This window comes from Thamnophis elegans, chromosome 1 (assembly GCF_009769535.1).
Source record: "Thamnophis elegans isolate rThaEle1 chromosome 1, rThaEle1.pri, whole genome shotgun sequence".
NCBI classification, from domain to species: Eukaryota; Metazoa; Chordata; class Lepidosauria; order Squamata; family Colubridae; genus Thamnophis; species Thamnophis elegans.
In genome coordinates this window covers 132,977,714-132,996,576 of record NC_045541.1, presented here as the reverse complement: position 1 = coordinate 132,996,576, position 18,863 = coordinate 132,977,714, and the positions used below count along the sequence as shown (strand labels likewise).

At 36.5% G+C, this 18,863-nt stretch overlaps 1 protein-coding gene across 1 annotated transcript; it reads left to right on the top strand.

The window, feature by feature from the left end:
• Nucleotides 1-75: 75 nt before the first annotated feature.
• On the top strand, nt 76-17,955 carry TMED8 (transmembrane p24 trafficking protein family member 8). Its single transcript, XM_032232154.1, has 6 exons — nt 76-252; nt 7,921-7,990; nt 11,867-11,990; nt 12,425-12,566; nt 13,605-13,898; nt 16,559-17,955. The coding sequence occupies exons 1-6, from the start codon at nt 99-101 to the stop codon at nt 16,774-16,776; spliced, it is 1,002 nt and encodes a 333-aa protein (XP_032088045.1). The 5' UTR covers nt 76-98; the 3' UTR covers nt 16,777-17,955.
• The last annotated feature ends 908 nt before the right edge of the window (nt 17,956-18,863 follow it).

The following is an 18,863-nucleotide window of genomic DNA, read 5'->3' as shown; positions in this document are numbered from 1 at the left end:
CCGCTGTCAGAGGAAGCAGAGGAAGCTCGGCTTTTCTCGGCTGTTTCCGGATTGGTTCGCCTCTCCTCGCTTTGGGGGCTTCTTTGTCTCGCTTTCCGATGTCGGGCGAAGCGGCCGCTCTCGAGGATACCCAGTTGAAAGCCTCCGCGCTCGGAGGCCGGGAAAGCGGAGCCAGCGGGGACAGTTGCTGCCCTAGCGTGGCCGAAGAGCAAGCGAAGTGTGTGGCGGCTTTGCCGCTCCCACCTCCACCAGGTACTTTCGGGACGATTGTTAGAAAGGAGTGGAGGGGGAAACCGTTGTGACTGTCGGGCCTTGAGCTTCCCCGTTGGGCCGAGGATCCCGCAGGCAGAAGGTCAGGGTGGGCTCGAGAGACGCGAGTGAAGAAGGGGTTCTTCGCCACTCAGTTTCCTCCTTGCGACCCTGCAAGGCAGGAATTCAACAGGTCACACCTTCCTGGCAGCAGGGCCACGTGAGATGCAGCCAACCGTCCTCGATTTCCTGTGTTTGGCTGACCCCTTGCCTTCTCTGAGGGAAAGTAAATGTGGCCTTACGGACTGAGATCCGGTGTGTGTGTGTGAGAGAGGGGGAAAGGGAGAGGGGAGAGAGGGAGGGAGAGAAAGAAAGGGAGTGGGAAAGAGGGAGGGAGGGAGAAAGAGAGGGAATTGCCCTTTCCTCCTTTTCCCTGCCCACCCAATTTGAATGTGCCCCTTTCATGCAGTGTTTAGCAGCACATTGTAATAGGCCACGGACGTAAATAACCCTTATTAGAATAATGCCTTTAGTTAGGATGGAGCAGGTGTTTCCCTGGAAACTTTGTCACCTGGAGAATCTTTTACTTCCAGGCCATCTTGTCATCTTGCTCTGTGTTAATCTCTACAGAGAAGCTGTATGCATGTGGGGGAGTTGATTTATTAGAGATGCTTCTTGTATTTGATCGATGAAGTATAAGAGCAATTTGATGGATGAAGTATAAGAGCACCATTGAAGTATCCTTGGACATGTTGTGTCTATATTTTAATGGAGGGATTGGTGCTTCTTCTGTATTCTTGCATTTTGGTAGCCTAATGTTAAGAGCCAAGGTGGCGCAGTGGTTAAATGCAGCACTGCAGGCTACTGCTAGATCAGCAGTTCAGCGGTTCAAATCTCACCGGCTCAGGGTTGACTCAGCCTTCCATCCTTCCAAGGTGGGTAAAATGAGGACCCAGATTGTTGGGGGCAATATGCTGACTCTCTGTAAACCGCTTAGAGAGGGCTGAAAGCCCTATGAAGCGGTATATAAGTCTACTGCTATTGCTATGTTGAACCAAAAATAAATTTGCATTGTAATGTAAGGTCAATGTCAGAAAATAGGAGTCAGCAAATAGCAAAACCATACCCACCAATGAAGAAATTTGAGGGAGAATATCATCATGTATCGTTGTATTTATGAACAGAATAATAATATGACTGACATTTTTCTTTCAGTAATGGTTTTATATTGTAACATTGATAATTTTGTTTGTGAGAGAATTCTCCCTTGTGCATTTTTTATGTTTTCCCCTAACATACCAGCTGTTTTATAATTAGGCTAATGTAGCTTGGCGCAACTGTTGCATCACGTAATAGAGATAAAACTATTATTTTATATACCAGAAGCTATTGCTTTTTTCCCTATGTAGTCACAATATGTCAGTTAAGTACTGTTTTCACTAATTTGAGGTTTGAAGAAACATAAAATTAGCGTCTGGCCTGAGGTTTTATATGTGATTTTCCAAAGCAGTAGTCTCCAAACCTTTTTGACAGTGCAACAGTGGTGGGTTCCTTCCGGCGTTACTACTGGTTTGCTGAGCGCACGCTTCGCTTACTAATACTAATAAATAGCGGTTTCTGTCTTTCATGGCATTAAAATCAGCTTCAAGAGATTATTGCTCCACTACCATGAACAAATTAGGCAGATATAGGAAGCCATTGTATTAGCTTTTCATTTAAGGATATGAAAAGGATAGCCAATTTGTGGATAATTTCTAACCATTTAAATTATTTTAGTGCAAATTGTAACATTGTTTAAAATAATGTTATTGCTTTTAAAATAAGATGAGAAAAAAGAAAAAAAGAAAAGATACACAAAAATACATACTTTTAAAAAATGCACAACAAATGCATAAAAATGAATGAAAAATTACAACAAAAAATAAAGGATAATATGCTGTTACAATAAACAGATTACATAATTATTTAATATAAACACTAGACATGATGTATGTCCATTTCTAATACACTTATAGAACTGTTACGTTTTACCTACTTTATTTTGTATAAATGAGTCTAATATTTCATTATATTTGTTCATGCAAAGATTTCATCTATAGGCGATTTGCTCCTAAGTAGCAAGTGCAATCAAATCTTCCATCCACTGAGTAAATGAAGTAAATATTTCCAATCCTGCCATATCAGTCTTTTAACTGTAACAAGGGCACAAAGAATCCATTTACACTGTCCTGTTGTTAAATTCCATGTACTAGGTATATAATTCAACAGTATATTATCTTCTGAGAATTTTAACTTTTGATGCATGCATATATATATATTACACACACACATATAGTATAGTATATAGTATATATATATACAGACACACACATATATATATATATGAACCTCATTTGAGGTGCTGTATAAATGGGGATGTTCTTATGAGACTATTCAATATTTATGGTACTTGTTTAGTTTTGTCAAACCTCTATCAATATACGAAAGATATTGCAAAATGAAAATATTAGACATGAATAGAGTGTTGAATAGTAATAAATCTAGACTAATCTTCTTAACCTTGCAAAAATTTTGGATTTTGAAATATGTTCCAGAATTCCCAAGCAGGAGATAAGTTGACTAAGGATTATAGAAGCTGCAATCTCTGTACATTTGGAGAACATGTGATTGGAACAGGCTGATGTAGGGTATTTTTGCATGATATCTTTTCTCGTTGCCGAACCATAGTTTGTACAAAGCCCAATTTGGGGGATTTGGAAGACATATTAAACCATGAGCTAGCATTTTGAGTAGGTTAAAGTGTGGATCAATGGCTCCTATCTGTTTGAGGCCAAAAGGCATATTTGACAGTTTAAAAGTATACGTCAAAGTATTGTTAAAAGCAAGAAAACTATTGACATAAATAGTGTTTGCCCTACAAATTGAGTGCCATAATCAAACACACTCTAACTCCCCCAGAAATTTATTAATGCCCAGTTTGACTTCTTTCCATGCAGATAAATCCTGTCCCTCCCTCCTCTTTGATAGATGGAGACAAAGGTTATCTATACAGTAATTGGACCAATACACTAGAATAGATTATATATTTCTGGGGAAAATATTCCCTAATTTTGCATAAAAATAAATAAGCAAGATAATTAATCAGCATAATAAGCATGTTGTTGAAGGATCATATGATGGAATGTATGCATAGATGAGGCCCTGGGGATCAGAGGAGATGGGACCCAGGTGTGGATGCAATGGACATGAGAGTGGGGAATATGAATTCTGATTTAAAAAAATTCTCTTGTCTTCATTTTTTTGCCTTGACAATTAAGCTTTTTCCTGTCTCTCTCAGAGAGGTGGGGAAGGAGGTTGCTGCCTCAGACAAAAGTTTTAAACTGCTTTTACTTTTCTCTGCAGAAGGAGGGGAGTCGTGGGGGAGCTGCCTCAGATAAAACTGTTTGTTCTTTTATTCTGCTCTGCAATAGGAAGGGGTGGGGGTGGAGGCTGCACATTAACAGAAAGACAGAAGTTAGCACCTTAAAGCCACTAGCCAGGATATTAGGAACAAGAATAGCTCGCTTATAAGAAAAAACCCCAAACCCACATAACTGGCACACTTTGCAAGATATCCGTGACCTTGGATAAAAAACAGGTGACGTGACATTTAGCTATTTAACATAACAAGCGTAAGGGTTTAGGAGGGGCTGAAATCCAAATAACCAATTAATATTATCTGTTATGCATGCATTATTAGGGGAAGGGCAAAGGGTTGAATGTGACTGTCTCTTGACTATAAAAACTGCTGTTAGATTCTAATCTTGGCCCTTGGTTCGCTTTTCAAACCAGTGTCCTTATATCTTGGTACCAAAATAAAACTATAATTCTGTATCACACCTTGTGTCTGGTGACTTATCTGCTTCGACACCAAGCAAGGGCCCAGTTTTGGGGACAACAATGTCACATTTTCCCTTTTTATTTTCTGATATGATAACTCAATATATTTGTGCATGTAACTATTCAGTCCTGCTAAAATACTTTTAGTTTTTAATACCAACAACTTTTTCAATGAAATAATTTCTGGCTAATCTTTGAATTTTGATGTTCGTAAGAATTAAACCAACCTGTCTCAAGAGGGCGAGCTCCAGACCTAATCCAGCATTAACAACTCTACTCATGTGGTTGATAACTGGGTTTATTAACCTGGACTAAGGCACACAAATGAGTTCCAAAAAGCAATAAGCACAAGACAGATGCAATCCGGAAGTAAACTCAGCACTGGAAGCATCCACAGTTATGTAGGCGAGCCACACCCTCCATCGGCGCAGACTTTGCCTAGAAGGCACCTGTGTCTCAGATTGGCCATTCGGATCTATATATTTGTGTGTGTGTGTGTGTGTGTGTGTGTGTGTGTGTGTGTGTATTATAAACTGCATCAAAAGGTAAAATTCTCAGAAGATAATATACTCTTGAATTATATACTTGAAGTATTTTGAGCAGGACTACCCAATTCTGTAACCACTTTGTTCCCTATGCCATCTGTCTGGTAAACTTCATTTTTCTCACCATGTACATGTGTATATCTGAACGAAACTGTTGTTTTTCTGTATCATATAATATATGTGGATATATGCATAATTTTGTATTTATTTTGTAATGTTTATGTAGTGTATTTTGGAGGTGGTGACCCTTGGAGATCTGTATGCAACGAAATTCATTTAACGATTAGTGTACATTCAAAGTGACAATAAAGTTATTATTCTATTCTATTCTATTAATCTATTCATATATCAATATCTCATGCACCAATTATTTCATTCATTCCTTCGTATGATACATAATTAAACCAGGCATTTCTAAAAGAACTGCATTTTCACATTTTATTTAAGGAGTTTTAGAGGAAGGCAAAATATTAAATAATGGTTTGAAGTGGAACTTTTCATTCATATTGATTTGCATGGGCACAAGATTTGCTCACAGAATGTACGGGCTCTGAAAAAAAGGGATCAGTATCTTACAAGGGGACACTAACCTCCTATTCTAGGAAAAAATGAATCTAACAATATTCCACAATCCAAAATTAATCTAATTTAGCCCATTGGGTTTATATTAATAATCGAAACTAAAATCAACTTTACTTCATTTCCTGATTAAGTTCACTCAAATATCTTAGAACTTTTCTCAGTCATCCAAAGAGCTGAAATTAAATACATGACTACAAAAAAAAAATACAAGCAGTATGTCAAAACCCGGGTTTCCCTCAGGGTTTGCCGTACCCAGAGGGGGGGGATAACTCCTGGTATTTGGGGGTTTGTGAAGCCAGTTGATGCAGTGGCATGCCAGATAACTGCTGTTGGAGCATTAATCAGCTGCGTAGTGGTGAAGCGAGGTAGCATGAGGCAACAGGAATCCCTGACAATCACCTGTGACAGGAGGCAAAGGTGTAAGCCCAACGATCAATTGTGAGGCCTTGTGGAGCAGCTGGGCGGGGATCCAAGCAGCCGATCCGAGACACAGCTGCCTTCTGGGCGGGGCCTGTGCTGATAGAGGGCATGATTCGCTGACATAACCGTGCTGGGAGGCGGATGCTCCTAGTGCTGACTTTACTTCTGGATTGCATCTGTCTTGTGCTTATTGCTTTTTGGAACTTATTTGTGTGCCTGAGTCCAGCTTAATAAACCCAGTTATCAACCACACAAGTGCAGTTGTTAATGCTGGATTAGGTCTGGAGCTTGGACCTCTTGAGAAGAAGTCAAGTCCCTTACCAATTAACCAAGTAGTACCAGGCGGCTATCGAGCTCGATGCTGATTGGCATACATTAAATGAAATTTCGTTGCATACAACTCTCAAAGGGTCACCACCTCCAAAATACACTACATAAACATTACAAAATAAATACAAAATTATGCACATACCCACATATATTATGTGACACAGAGAAACAACACAGTTTTGTTTGGATGTATACATGTACATGGTGAGAAAAACGAATGTTGCAAGTTTACCAGATGGATGGCATAGGGAACAAAGCTGTTACAGAATTGGGTAGTCCTGCTAGAAATACTTTGAAACCTTCTCCCAGAGGGGAGCAACAGAAACCGCCCGTAAAGTGGGTGTGGGGGGGTCTTAGATATGGGCTTTCTAAGCAAGAAAATATGATAACCTGAACCAAATTATTGGTACCAACGTGCTTAGGTTATATGCATTTGTTTTGTGACTATATAGTCAACCCCAAGTCCACCCAAGCTGTACATCAGCTGGAAAGATGACACCCAAAGATGAGCTGCTTAGAGAATTCCAGAAGCAGCAGCAGACATGGGAAGAGGATCAAGTAGAGGACGACAGATGAGATGTACCATCAACAGTTAGCTGAGTTAGCAGATATTAGGAAATCCTACCAGTGGAAAGACACTAAGAGACAGCACTGAGGTATTGATCATTGCTGCATAAGTCTCTAAACACTAAATTCATAGACACAAGGGTCTACCACATTAGTCAGGACCTGAGGGCAGACTATGAAGAGAGACAGTCCAACACATAGTTGCAGGGTGTAAAATGCAGGCAGGAAAAGCATACACTGAATGGCATAACCAGGTATTGTGTACAGGAACTTCTGAATAGTGTATGGACTAGACTTTCAAAAGTCCAGATGGAAGATTCCACAGAAAGTTCTGAAGAATAACAGGGATTATCTTGTGGGACTTCCGGATCCAGACAAACAGGCAGGTACTGGCTAATCAATCAGACATCATGGTGGTAGATAAGAACCAGAAGACAACAGTAGTGGTAAATATAGCAGTGCCAAGTGACCACAACATCAAGAAAAGGGATATAACAAGTTGAAGAGGTACCAGGTCCTAAAGGAGGAACTAGGAAATATGTGGAAAATAAAGAATGGTCCTGTTGGTGGTAGGAGCAGTTAGGATTATTACTTCTAAGCTGGGATGGTGGCCCCAAGACATTGCAGGAACAATATCAGAACTCTGTCCAGAAGAGATCAGTCCTAGGAACAGTTAACAATATTGTGCAGCACACTCAAACTCCCAGATTTCTGGTGGAGGATGTGAAATTAAGAAGACATACCACCTATAAGGGGGGAAAAGATTTTTTAAAATATCTGGATTTCATTTAGAAGAGCATCATGATTCCAATTGTTAATTGTAGGCCTGTTGGTTATTTTTACTTGGAGGCTTTCAGTTATGTCATCTTAAATAAGCAAATATATAGTATTTCTAAGATAATTTATCATTTATAGATATTGTACCATTCCAGACCAAATCACAATATTCTGCTAGAATGATGAAATTGTCATAAAATGATAATGATAAACTATAAGACATGGTTCTTATATGTCTTGAATCTTATATCACAAATACAAACATTTTGTTAACTAATCCCACTAATGTAATATAGTCGATCCATCCTTTTTGATGCCTATTGATGCCTATCTTTGTGAATCCGATTATAAACATAATTGTCTAGCATTGTTTAGGACTAAATTCCTGGGGCCAGGTATATTGTTTGGAATAGAAACCTCTTCCATTCATGAATGTTATATTAAGTAGTAAATATATTGGCTTGTCTCATATTTCTTTTGGAAATAGCAACCCTACCCAAAAGCAGTAGATAGCATGACTCTGCTGGCTGATACAGCATTAACTATTACAATTATCTTTGCTCTCTTCTAGAAAATGAAGATTCCACTCAAAAATCAGTCCAAGAAGCTACTGTTTCAGAGAAGGATCTATTGCCATGCAGGTAAGATAATAACAGTGAGTCTCTTGATATAAATAATTTGGGTTGATCTTTTTTTTTCATTTTTACTTGCTAACATGCTGCTAGATAGAATCCAAAGGACTATTCTGTACTCCCAAGGCAGGTCATCTTCTCCCACTGGCTATGATGAGCAGCAATACCTTTGGAATGCTCACTAGAGAGGGTCTTCATGTATATTTCCTGTTAACTGGTATTGATAATTAAGGCATATGGATAAGAAATAGCAATGTTTTTACCTTTTAAATTTGTTTGGTGTTTTATTTATGATTCAAACCTTAGCTGTATGCTTGATACTAGTGTTAGCTGTAAGCGGAAATTAAATATATAAAAATGAAAACAATCACAGCAAAAATGTTTGTGAACATTTTATTTGTTAGCTGCATTTATTGTTAGATTTATATTCCATCTTTCCTCCAGGAGTTCAAGGCAGCCATCATAGCATTCCTGCCTCCAATTTCATCCCCACAACAAGCACCCTGTGAGGTAGGTGAGCTGAGAGAGTAATTGCCCAAATTCATCCAGGCAGCTTTCATGACAGAAGGTAGACTTGGTCATAGGTCTCCTCTGTCTTAGTTCAGCATCTTAACCACTACTCATTAACTCATTACAGATGATTAGTTCCAATAAAATTATTAAAATCTAATAATCTTACTAAAATAACCAGTAGAATTAGCATTAATATGTTCCTAGGACTAAGAACTGTTTTATAGTATTTTTGTAAAATTAATATTACGCAAAACAGCGTGATAGATCCTAAAATAGTTCTTTAAAAATAGGGATGTGATTCTGCAGAATATCATGGAATATAGAGAGGGATAATAGTGATGAAGCTTTAATCAGTTCCTGATTTCAAACATAATATGATACATGCATAAAGTCATATAGAGGTAAAGGAGCAACAGGTTACCACTGAAATGCTTTGTAGGGAATACTAAACAAGTAAGGCCTAGGCAATAGTCTAGTTAGTTTTACTTTATATTAAACAATAACTATTTATCGAGTGTATATGCCACCTGACTCCCAAAAATTCTGGGATGTGAACAAAGTATTTAAACATTTAAAGAACAGTATAAAAATTGGAAATTGCAAAAAAAAAAATCAATGGGGGGAGGGATATTAGTCATACTTTATATATATATATATTTGTAAAAGGCAACAGTAAAAAAATATTGGGTTTCTGTCTGGATGGTCTCTTGTGACGAGCCGAAGACAGAGAGTGGAAGTGTGACCTTCCTCCCACATTTGGGCATACCAGGGGTTGTGACTTTAAATATATATATATATATATATATATATATATATATATATATATATATATATATATATATATATATATATATATGTATATATATATATATATATATATATGAACATTTCATCTTTTCTTAAACTGTCATGTGGGTACAAATATCTATGCAATGACTATCAAAATTTACAATATCATTTACATTAATCCTTTCCAATTAACAAGTACATAGGTTTTTAACCACGTTAAAAACTCAAACAATTAAGTAGTAACCATGTAACCTTACACGGAAAACTTCATTCTAATATTTTCATGGTATTCTTTCTTTTCAATTGCTTTTGTCTATTTTTCTCAATGCTGCCAAATATAAAGAACATTGCATGTCCATATCATTCAAAGAAAAGTATGCCATTTAATAAAATAAATTCATTTTGTACTAATTCCGCAGTTGGAAATATAGTATTTAAGATGAAAATAAATAATATTGTAGACCAATTTGGTTAATACAAAATAACATATAGAGATTTGGTTGGGTTTAACGCTCATTCTTTATTTTGCTATCTTACCTTGCGACTGGAATTTGATTCCTTCTTTCAGTTAGTGAAATTTGAGACAATATGATAGAGAGGCAGTCCTTGACTTAAACCCAGTTGTTTAAGGACCATTCGGTTATGGCAGCCTCAGAAATGGTGCATTAATGCATGTAAAACACTTCTGGCATCATAAAATGTTGCCCTTCTGACCATGCAATCACATGACCACATTTCAGATGCTTGGCAACCAGCTCACATTAATAACAGGTTGCCAAGTCGTCGTCGTCCCCCCCCCCCCGCCGAGTTATATAATTTCCATTTGCAACCTTCTCTGCTGGTTTCCCCAGTCAATGGGAAAGTCAGCAGGGAAAATTGCAAAGGACAAATGTTGCTGTAGCCCATTTCAGGTTTTCTCCATGCACAGAGGGGAAATCCTTTGGTGGGCTGCAAACTGGAGTTGAAATCCTGAAGATTTCCCATGAAGGATTTCCCCTCTGTAATGGAGGGCTGCTGAAGTTGTGAAGGATGCAACAATGTTTGAGAGCAAAAGGGGTGCCTGCTGAGGACTGACATTTCAGCTCCGTGTGGAGCTGAAATCCTTCAGCAGGCAGCTGTTTTGTTCAGCCTGCTTAATGACTGGGAATCGCTTAATAACCGCAATTGGAAGTGCTGGGATTGCGGTTGTTGAGTGAAGCAGTCACATAAGTGTCTTGCTTAATGACCACTCAACGACTAAGATTACAGTCCCAATTATAGTTGTAAGTCGAGAACAAATATGTAATATAAATACTTTCATCTGAGGCAGTCACTGTATTTTTTCTATTTGTGAATGCATTATGTATCTATGCATAGAAACTTTACAGCAACGGCACCTGTACTTTTTGGGCTATAGTAGAATTATTTTGAATTTTTGAGAAAATAATGCATGCACTTTCACAAATGAGACCCCTGGTGGTTATGAACCACCCATTTATAAGATGTATGCATTGGACAATGGCCAGCTGCACAAACATTAATTTACCAAGAAAGAATTTGGTGGAAGTGGTCCATCTACTTAGCCCACTCTCCAGAATATTACTTTTTACACTTCACTTAGGGTAATCATTTTTTTCCTAGAAAGATGAATTTTCTTCCTGGCAAGTTATTATGCTGTATCCCCCAGGGTCTACCCTAGGTGGATATATATCTACACTAGGGAATTCATATGGAGAAGAGAACTGCCACTTATTCCTATGCTTTTATCCTTTTGTTCGTCTCTTATGTATATAAAACACCTGCTCTCATAAACAACAATACAGTTGACTCCTCCCCTTTACAGTAACAGTCAATGCATCACATATTTTGTATGCACAGCTTCAGTCTCCTTCATTTCCATTTGAAAACAACCTTCAAAGCAGACATGAGAAAATCCTTGCCTGCTGCTTTAGAGAGCTTCTCTCTTGTTAAATCAGAATAATGATACTTAATTAGATAGTGATATGGCAATGTATCAGATACTTTAAATATTTGCATTAAGCCCTAAGCCCACATGCAATGATCAACCTGTGGAATATTTGGCAAGGATAAGAAGTTCTTGCTATAACTAATTGAACTATTTTTTATAAAATATATGTTCATATAGTGTACATTTTCTTTCTTTACAATGTTTTAAAACGGATTTTTATAGGTAAGTTGTTTGAACTAAGCAGTCAAATTGTTGTGCCTTGTTTGTATGGATACATTATCTATGATAGCTAATTGTTTCTTAGTGCTGGATGTAGTTCAAATCCAGTATTTATGAAAAGGTTCAGCAATGACTCATCCTGGAGAAAATCTACCTATGTGGTCATTTAAGAATCAACACTAACTTGATGGCACATAACATTCTTTCAGCTACCTAAAGGAACACAACACAGCATTTCTCATTTGAATTTTGGCTTAGCTGAGAATCATCTGGATATAAAATATAAACCAGAGGAATTCTATTTGACTCCAAGTCACCTTACAAGTCTCTATTTTTCCAGTTGATTGGCGTTTTACCTACCTGTTATACCAGGTTCTTAAAACATCCTGCATTCTTGTGCTATCTTTCTCTGAGAGGCTGCAGAATGGATCACCTGTAAATACTACAAAGGATCCTGCAGGTGCTAACGGGAGTCCAGAGGAACAAGATGTAGTTGGAGAGGAGGAGATCCTAACTGATCAACTTCAGCACCAAAAGGAGGTAGGTGGTTTGACTCTTGGCCTATTTCTACTTGCCAAACAATCATTACAATCCTTTGTTTCCAAACATGTTTATTGATGTTTTCATTATAGCGGCTGTATGCTTTGAAATGTTTGTCTTGAGATAATAAGCTCATATGTAGTACAGACAATAAGATGATTGAATTGTATTTTTTTCTGGGATGCAATATATTTTAATTGATTACATTTCTGTGTTGCCTAGATTTGAAGAAAGGTGGAGTAGAAAAAAATCTTCAAAAGATATTATGTTGAAATACCTTCTGAAGTTTTTTTTCTAGTTAGGACGACATAGTTGCAAATAAATAGTTGAAGGATTCAGATAAAAATATGTAGAGAAAAAACTATTTTTGTTAAAAATTAAGGTACCTTAACACCACTGTATTTTATGTATATTATATACATTTGTCTGTATAGGAAGCTATACTGGAAGTGACAAAATTCTCTGCACCAGAAGGACCAGGTGATATAATCATGATACAGTCTGAATATACAGGTGCAGTAGACATCCTGTCTGCAGAGCTAGAAACTACAGATCTTCTAAGCGAACAGAAGAAAGGTAAGGATTATGCTTTCACTACTACGTCTATATATGGATTAGTAGCTAGCGTTCTATTGAAGAAATTTACAAGTTTTGAGCTATTTTGTGGTAGAATATACTAAGAATTATAGTCAGTTTTGAAATGTTCATATTTAAGAAAGCAGCAACAAAGATTTTGATTCTTTGCTATTTAATTTAGTTTTTAGTTTTTCCATTTTTTGTGTTGTATATAATTTCTACCCTTGGTTGGATTATTTTTTTTAATTCTTTTTTATTTAGCTCTTATATTATTTCAAATGTTGCTGTTAACATTATACTTATTTGGTGAGGGTGAACTATGTAGGTTTCTTTATTTCAGACTTGCCTTCAGGGAGATGGATGGTGTACATCTTTAATAATAAATAAATAAAGAAGTAAATTTTGTTTCAACGTAGTTTTTTGTCACTCAATCTTTACCTTTTTTTGTCTATTGCATTTTTTCTTGTGTTTAACATTTTCAATCTGTAATTGCCAAGAGTTGTTGGAGGTTGGGCAGTATATAGATGTAATAAATAATTATTGCTATTATAAAAGAGTATTATGGCAGAAAAAGAAATCCACATAAATCTTAAATTAAGCAGGACCAAAATAGTTGAGATTGCTGTTACATTACTTAATTTTAATGCTTGGAATAAAATGATAGTGATCTCATAGTGAATGGTTGATGGATTTTTTAAATTTTAAGTATGGAAAATAAATATGGCCCACGTTGTAGTGATTGTTTATTACACCTTTATCATCCAATTTGTCCTTAGAAACTTTGCTGTGCCAAGATGTCTAATTATCATTATACAGTGTATGGCAGTATGGGCGAGTCACTGAAAGAATAGATTCAGCCAGTTAAAAAGATTCTTAGAAGAAAAACTGTCAGCTGAGAGAGGGATTAAAAAACCTAATTTCTTTTTTTGAAAAAGAAAAAGGAAAATCTTGTAATTAGAATATCCAGTGTTATTAAAAATTCTATCTGCATTTATGGTATGTTATAAAAACTAAGAAAGCCCTTCTTCTTTCTTCCAGTTCGGCCACCTCCATTGATTCCTCCCACTACTTGGACAAATTCTAAGATAAGGGAGTTTAAAACGAAGATGGCAAAGGAGAAGAATGCCCGAATGCTAGTGAAACGGGGTGAGGTATTAACAGTCCGGGTGCCCACCCATCCTGATGGGAAGCGCGTCTGCTGGGAATTTGCTACAGAAGATTATGACATTGGGTTTGGAGTCTATTTTGATTGGACCCCTATTACTAGTACTGCCATTACTGTTCAGGTCAGTGAATCAAGTGATGAAGAAGACGAAGAAGAAGAATTTGAAGGTATGTCATGTCTTCAATAATGATGTATACATTTAATAAATAAATAAATATGTAAAACTTTTATGTCCCAAATGATATCTTAAGCAAAAATAACCTCTTTAATTTGAGTTAAAGAACTCAACCTCTTACCTACTTTGAGTTCACTTGAACTGTGACATTAGTCTTCAAACTATTCCACAAGCTATTGATTATTGAGCATGAAATTTTAAAATATCCTGATGATAAAATGTGTGTTTATTTATTCATAAATATGTCCATTCATTTATGGACATTTGTTGTGGTTCCAAACATTGGCAACTCTGAATAGCTTGAATGTCAACCTCTGCAAATAAAGTTAAAGTGTACATCGCATCAAAGTTTGGGCCATTCAGACTTTAAGGAGGGTGCTGTTCTAAGGAAGCAGGTTAATGACGAAAAGGCCTACACCTGGATTTTTGGTTAAGGTGTTATGCGTGTATGTTTGTGATTGTTGCCCTCTTTTTACTTTTTTTTCTTCATTGTTATATAGCTTTATTGTTACTTTGGGTTTTTTTATTTTGTGAATTGCCTAGACTCGCTGGGAATTGAGTGATATCCAAATTTAAATAACAATACGATTCCTTATGACTCTACTGGTGACATTCCTCAGTCATAGGATCTATAAGCACCTTCACAGTCCTCTGAAATTAATAAACATTATACATCTTTCCATAAAACTAGCAAGAGTTCTTTCCCCCGTAACTCAGGGAAGAATTCTATAAATTCTTCTATATAAATAAATAAATAAATTCTTCTATATAAATAAATATAAATATATAAATTCTTCTATATAAATAAATATAAATATTTATAAATTCTATAAATTCACTGCAGAAATTGTCTCACTTTTTTTTTGCTTCTATTGCAGTATGATATAGAAAATCTCTCACCTGCTAGAAATTGGAATGTAAATGTTGGAATAAATCAGTGTGCATGGAACATGAAGATCAGGCTGTTAGTTATTGTTTCCTCTGTTACACTGATGAGCATCACTCTTATTATTATAAAATAAAATGGGCCACTTATAAGGCTCATTTGATGAAATGACAAGGGGAGGAAAATCATTCCCATTTTATTTTTTAATCAACCATGCAAATGTGCAAAATAATGCATATAATTAATAATACATATAAATAATGGCAATTAGAGATTCAATAAGTCTTTTATATTCTTTAATTATAAAGTTTAGGAATTAGGTTGTCACTTGTTTTTTTTTTAAATGACATGACTGAAACTTTCTCAGGTTCCAGTATATAGGTGAAACTCGAAAAATTAGAATATCGTGCAAAAGTTGATTTATTTCAGTAATGCAACTTAAAAGGTGAAACTAATATATGAGATAAGACTCATTACATGCAAAGCAAGATAATTCAAGCCGTGATTTGTCATAATTGTGATGATTATGGCGTACAGCTCAAGAAAATCCACCATCTCAGAAAATTAGAATATTACATGCAATCAATAAAACAAGGATTGTACATAGAACAATATCGGACCTCTGAAAAGTATAAGCTTGCATATGTACTCAGTACTTGGTTTGGGCCCCTTTTGCAGTAATTACTGCCTCAATGCAGCGTGACATGGAAGCTATCAGCCTGTGGCACTGCTGAGGTGTTATGGAAGACCAGGATGCTTCAATAGAGGTCCAAAGTTCTCTTTTCTGATGAGAGCAGGTTTTGCCAAAAGCACCAAAAACTGGTTCAATGACCGTAGGATTACAGTGCTTGATTGGCCTTTCCATTCTTCCTCCATACTCTGGGTCCTTGGTTTCCAAATGAGATGCAAAAGTTGTTCTCATCAGAAAAGAGGAATTTGGGCCACTGTGCTTCATTAAGACCAGGGTCAACGTCTACCAGGAGATTTTGGAGCACTTCATGCTTCCTTCTGCAGACGAGATTTATGGGGATGCTGACTTCATTTTCCAGCTGCCCACACTGCCAAAAGCACCAAAACCTGGTTCAATGACTGTTGGATTACTGTGCTTGATTGGCCAGCAAACTCGCCTCACTTGGACCCCATAGAGAATCTATGGGGCATTGCCAAGAGAAAGATGAGAGACATGAGATCGAACAATGCAGAAGAGCTGAAGGCCGCTATTGAAGCATCCTGGTCTTCCATAACACTTCAGCAATGCCACAAGCTGATAGCTTCCATGCCACACCGCATTGAGGCAGTAATTGCTGAAAAAGTAGCCCAAACCAAATACTGAGTACATATGCATGCTTATACTTTTCAGAGGTCCGATATTGTTCTATGTACAATCCTTGTTTTATTGATTGCATATAATATTTTAATTTTCTGAGATTGTGGATTTGGTGTTTTCTTGAGCTTTACGCCATAATCATCACAATTATGACAAATCACAGCTTGAACTATCTTGCTTTGCATGTAATGAGTCTTATCTTATATATTAGTTTCACCTTTTAAGTTGCATTACTGAAATAAATGAACTTTTGCACGATATTCTAATTTTTTGAGTTTCACCTGTAAGTATGAAAAGTCTTATCTCCAGATGATTTAAAACCTGTGATGATGTTCTCTGTGTGTAAGCTTCTTTAGTTAGATCCACAATCCTGGATCTTTATGGCTGCCTCCTATTGGTTTTTATAGATGATGTATATGTTGTGCATTTCCCTTCTCAGGTCCTATTCCTGTTGGTGATGTGGAAAAAGGAGCCAAAAGCTATTTGCGAAACCGTTATGGGGAGATCATGCCAGTTTACCGAAGGGACAGCCACCAAGAAGTGCAAATAGGCAGTCATGATTATCCAGGGGAGGGCATCTACTTGCTCAAATTTGACAATTCTTACTCTCTCCTACGCAACAAGATTCTTTTTTTTCATGTTTATTATACCACCTAAAAAAGTAAATAGTTTTTTTGCCAAGACTAATGTGTATATCTTGTGATGGCCAAATTTTGTTTATATACCCTTCCTATTTGTCCTATTGTCCAAAATGAAGGAAATGATCATTAGCAATTCCACTTTGTTGTATGCAGACACAAAGCTGAAATTATAATAACAGCACGCAAGTCACAGGACATAAGATGTCTGTTTTTTCTTTTGATTGCACACATGAACTGAAGTTAAAACATGCCTTTTCTTTGGAAGTATATATATTATCTCCTTCTACTCTACTGGCTACAAATACTGACTGGAATCAGCTTCCAAAACAGCCATAGAACTCTGCCAGAACCACATTGTTACTGTGATATTGTACGCTGCCATATGCTTTTTAGTGGAGATCTTGTAGAATGGTATGCATGTTGCCTACTCAGGCCACTGGCAGGCTGTCTTGTCTCATCTTCCTTCCATAAATGGTCATCTGCTCAGTTGTTTGTATATATTTTAAAGCTTGGCTGGATGGAATCCAAACTGCATCATTCTCTTTCAATAAGAGAACAACATAACTTTAAAAGAAAAAAGTATACCCTTCCAGTTCTGCTTTTGATGAATTATTTGGGAAGCAGACATCAACAAAGGCTTCTCCAGGTCCAGAATTCATAGTTTTGGGGGCACAATATGCTGTTCAAATGTTGTTGTTGACAACATTTTGCAACATTAAAGTATAGTAAAAGTTGGTGAAATTCCAAATTTTTCTTTCAAACATCATGTTTGTGGAGCATAATTTAAAACCAAACCAAGCCATGAAATGTTTATTTCAGAGAGCAGAAAATGTCTATTTCATTTATCTAGATACTAAATGGAAGCAATTTATGTATATTTATCATAGTGCTTCCAGAGTCTTAGAAGCAAACATTTCCAGGAGTAAGAAGACTTTACACATTTTAAATTTATTACACAAGCACCTAATAGTTACTATACTAATAGCCAGATAGATACAAGTTACAAATGACAAAAAGCAATCTTGAACTATATTACAATGGGCAGGCACAAAGTAGTCCTTTGGTCTCTTACAAGTATTTACTTTCAGCAATGATTTTATAATTTATACAGAAGAGTGGTGTCCACAACCCCCCCCCCCAATAAAATATTGAGTCTTTAGACACCAGGGGTGTCAAGCCCGTGTCCTCATATGATGTATTGGGACTTTTCCCCCCTTCGCTAAACTAGGCGGGGGCGTGACCAGCACGTGATGCATCCTCCCCAAGGGCTGTGAGTTTGACAGGCCTGTTTTACACTATTGTTGTTTATTCAGACTTTAAAATCACTGCCAATGTTTAATGTAGCATAAGCATAATATAGCAGAGCTACCTGTTTCAGTTACCAGTTGGCAATCATAATATCTTTCATAGCTCAGGTTTTATAGAATGTATAAGTACAGCTCATGTTGTCTCTATAGCAGAAAACATATAAATATACTTAAGATTTCAGGAGCAGATTTGAGCAGGCCTTTTTAAAGCTGCTATTTCTTGTGATGTTTATCCAGTATGCTTAACTCTGCATGATTAAACCAAATATTTATTGTAAGTAGTAGGTCTTGGGCAATGTTCCTAAGAGGTGTTTTTGTTAAAGTTTAGTGATTTTTCTATTTCTGCCATATTTTTAGTGAGAAACATACATAGACAAAATGAAATTGACTCCTATCTCAGGCTTTTTAAAAAAACATTGAGAAATCAACTCAATGTTTTCAGATTTGAAATGGGAAATGGATAAATATGTACTACTAACTTTAAAGAGGAAATCAAATATGACTACTACTTTCCATTTTTTAATTATTTAAGATGAGATTAGAGAAACAACTACATCATTTAAAGTACAATAAATGCAAGGAACAACATTTGGTGGAAGAAGGAAAACCATAGTACAAATGGATTTTCTGATTCAGAATTGCTGATTTTTGAAAACAGCCTTGAAGGACCCCCATAGGAGGAATCAATCCAAATTGTTTGTTGTAAAACATGAGCAACATTTAATGTTCTCTCCCTTCCCCCATTTGTAAATTCATGTTATTGTTGAAATCATTTTCAATTAAAGCTTATCTCTAG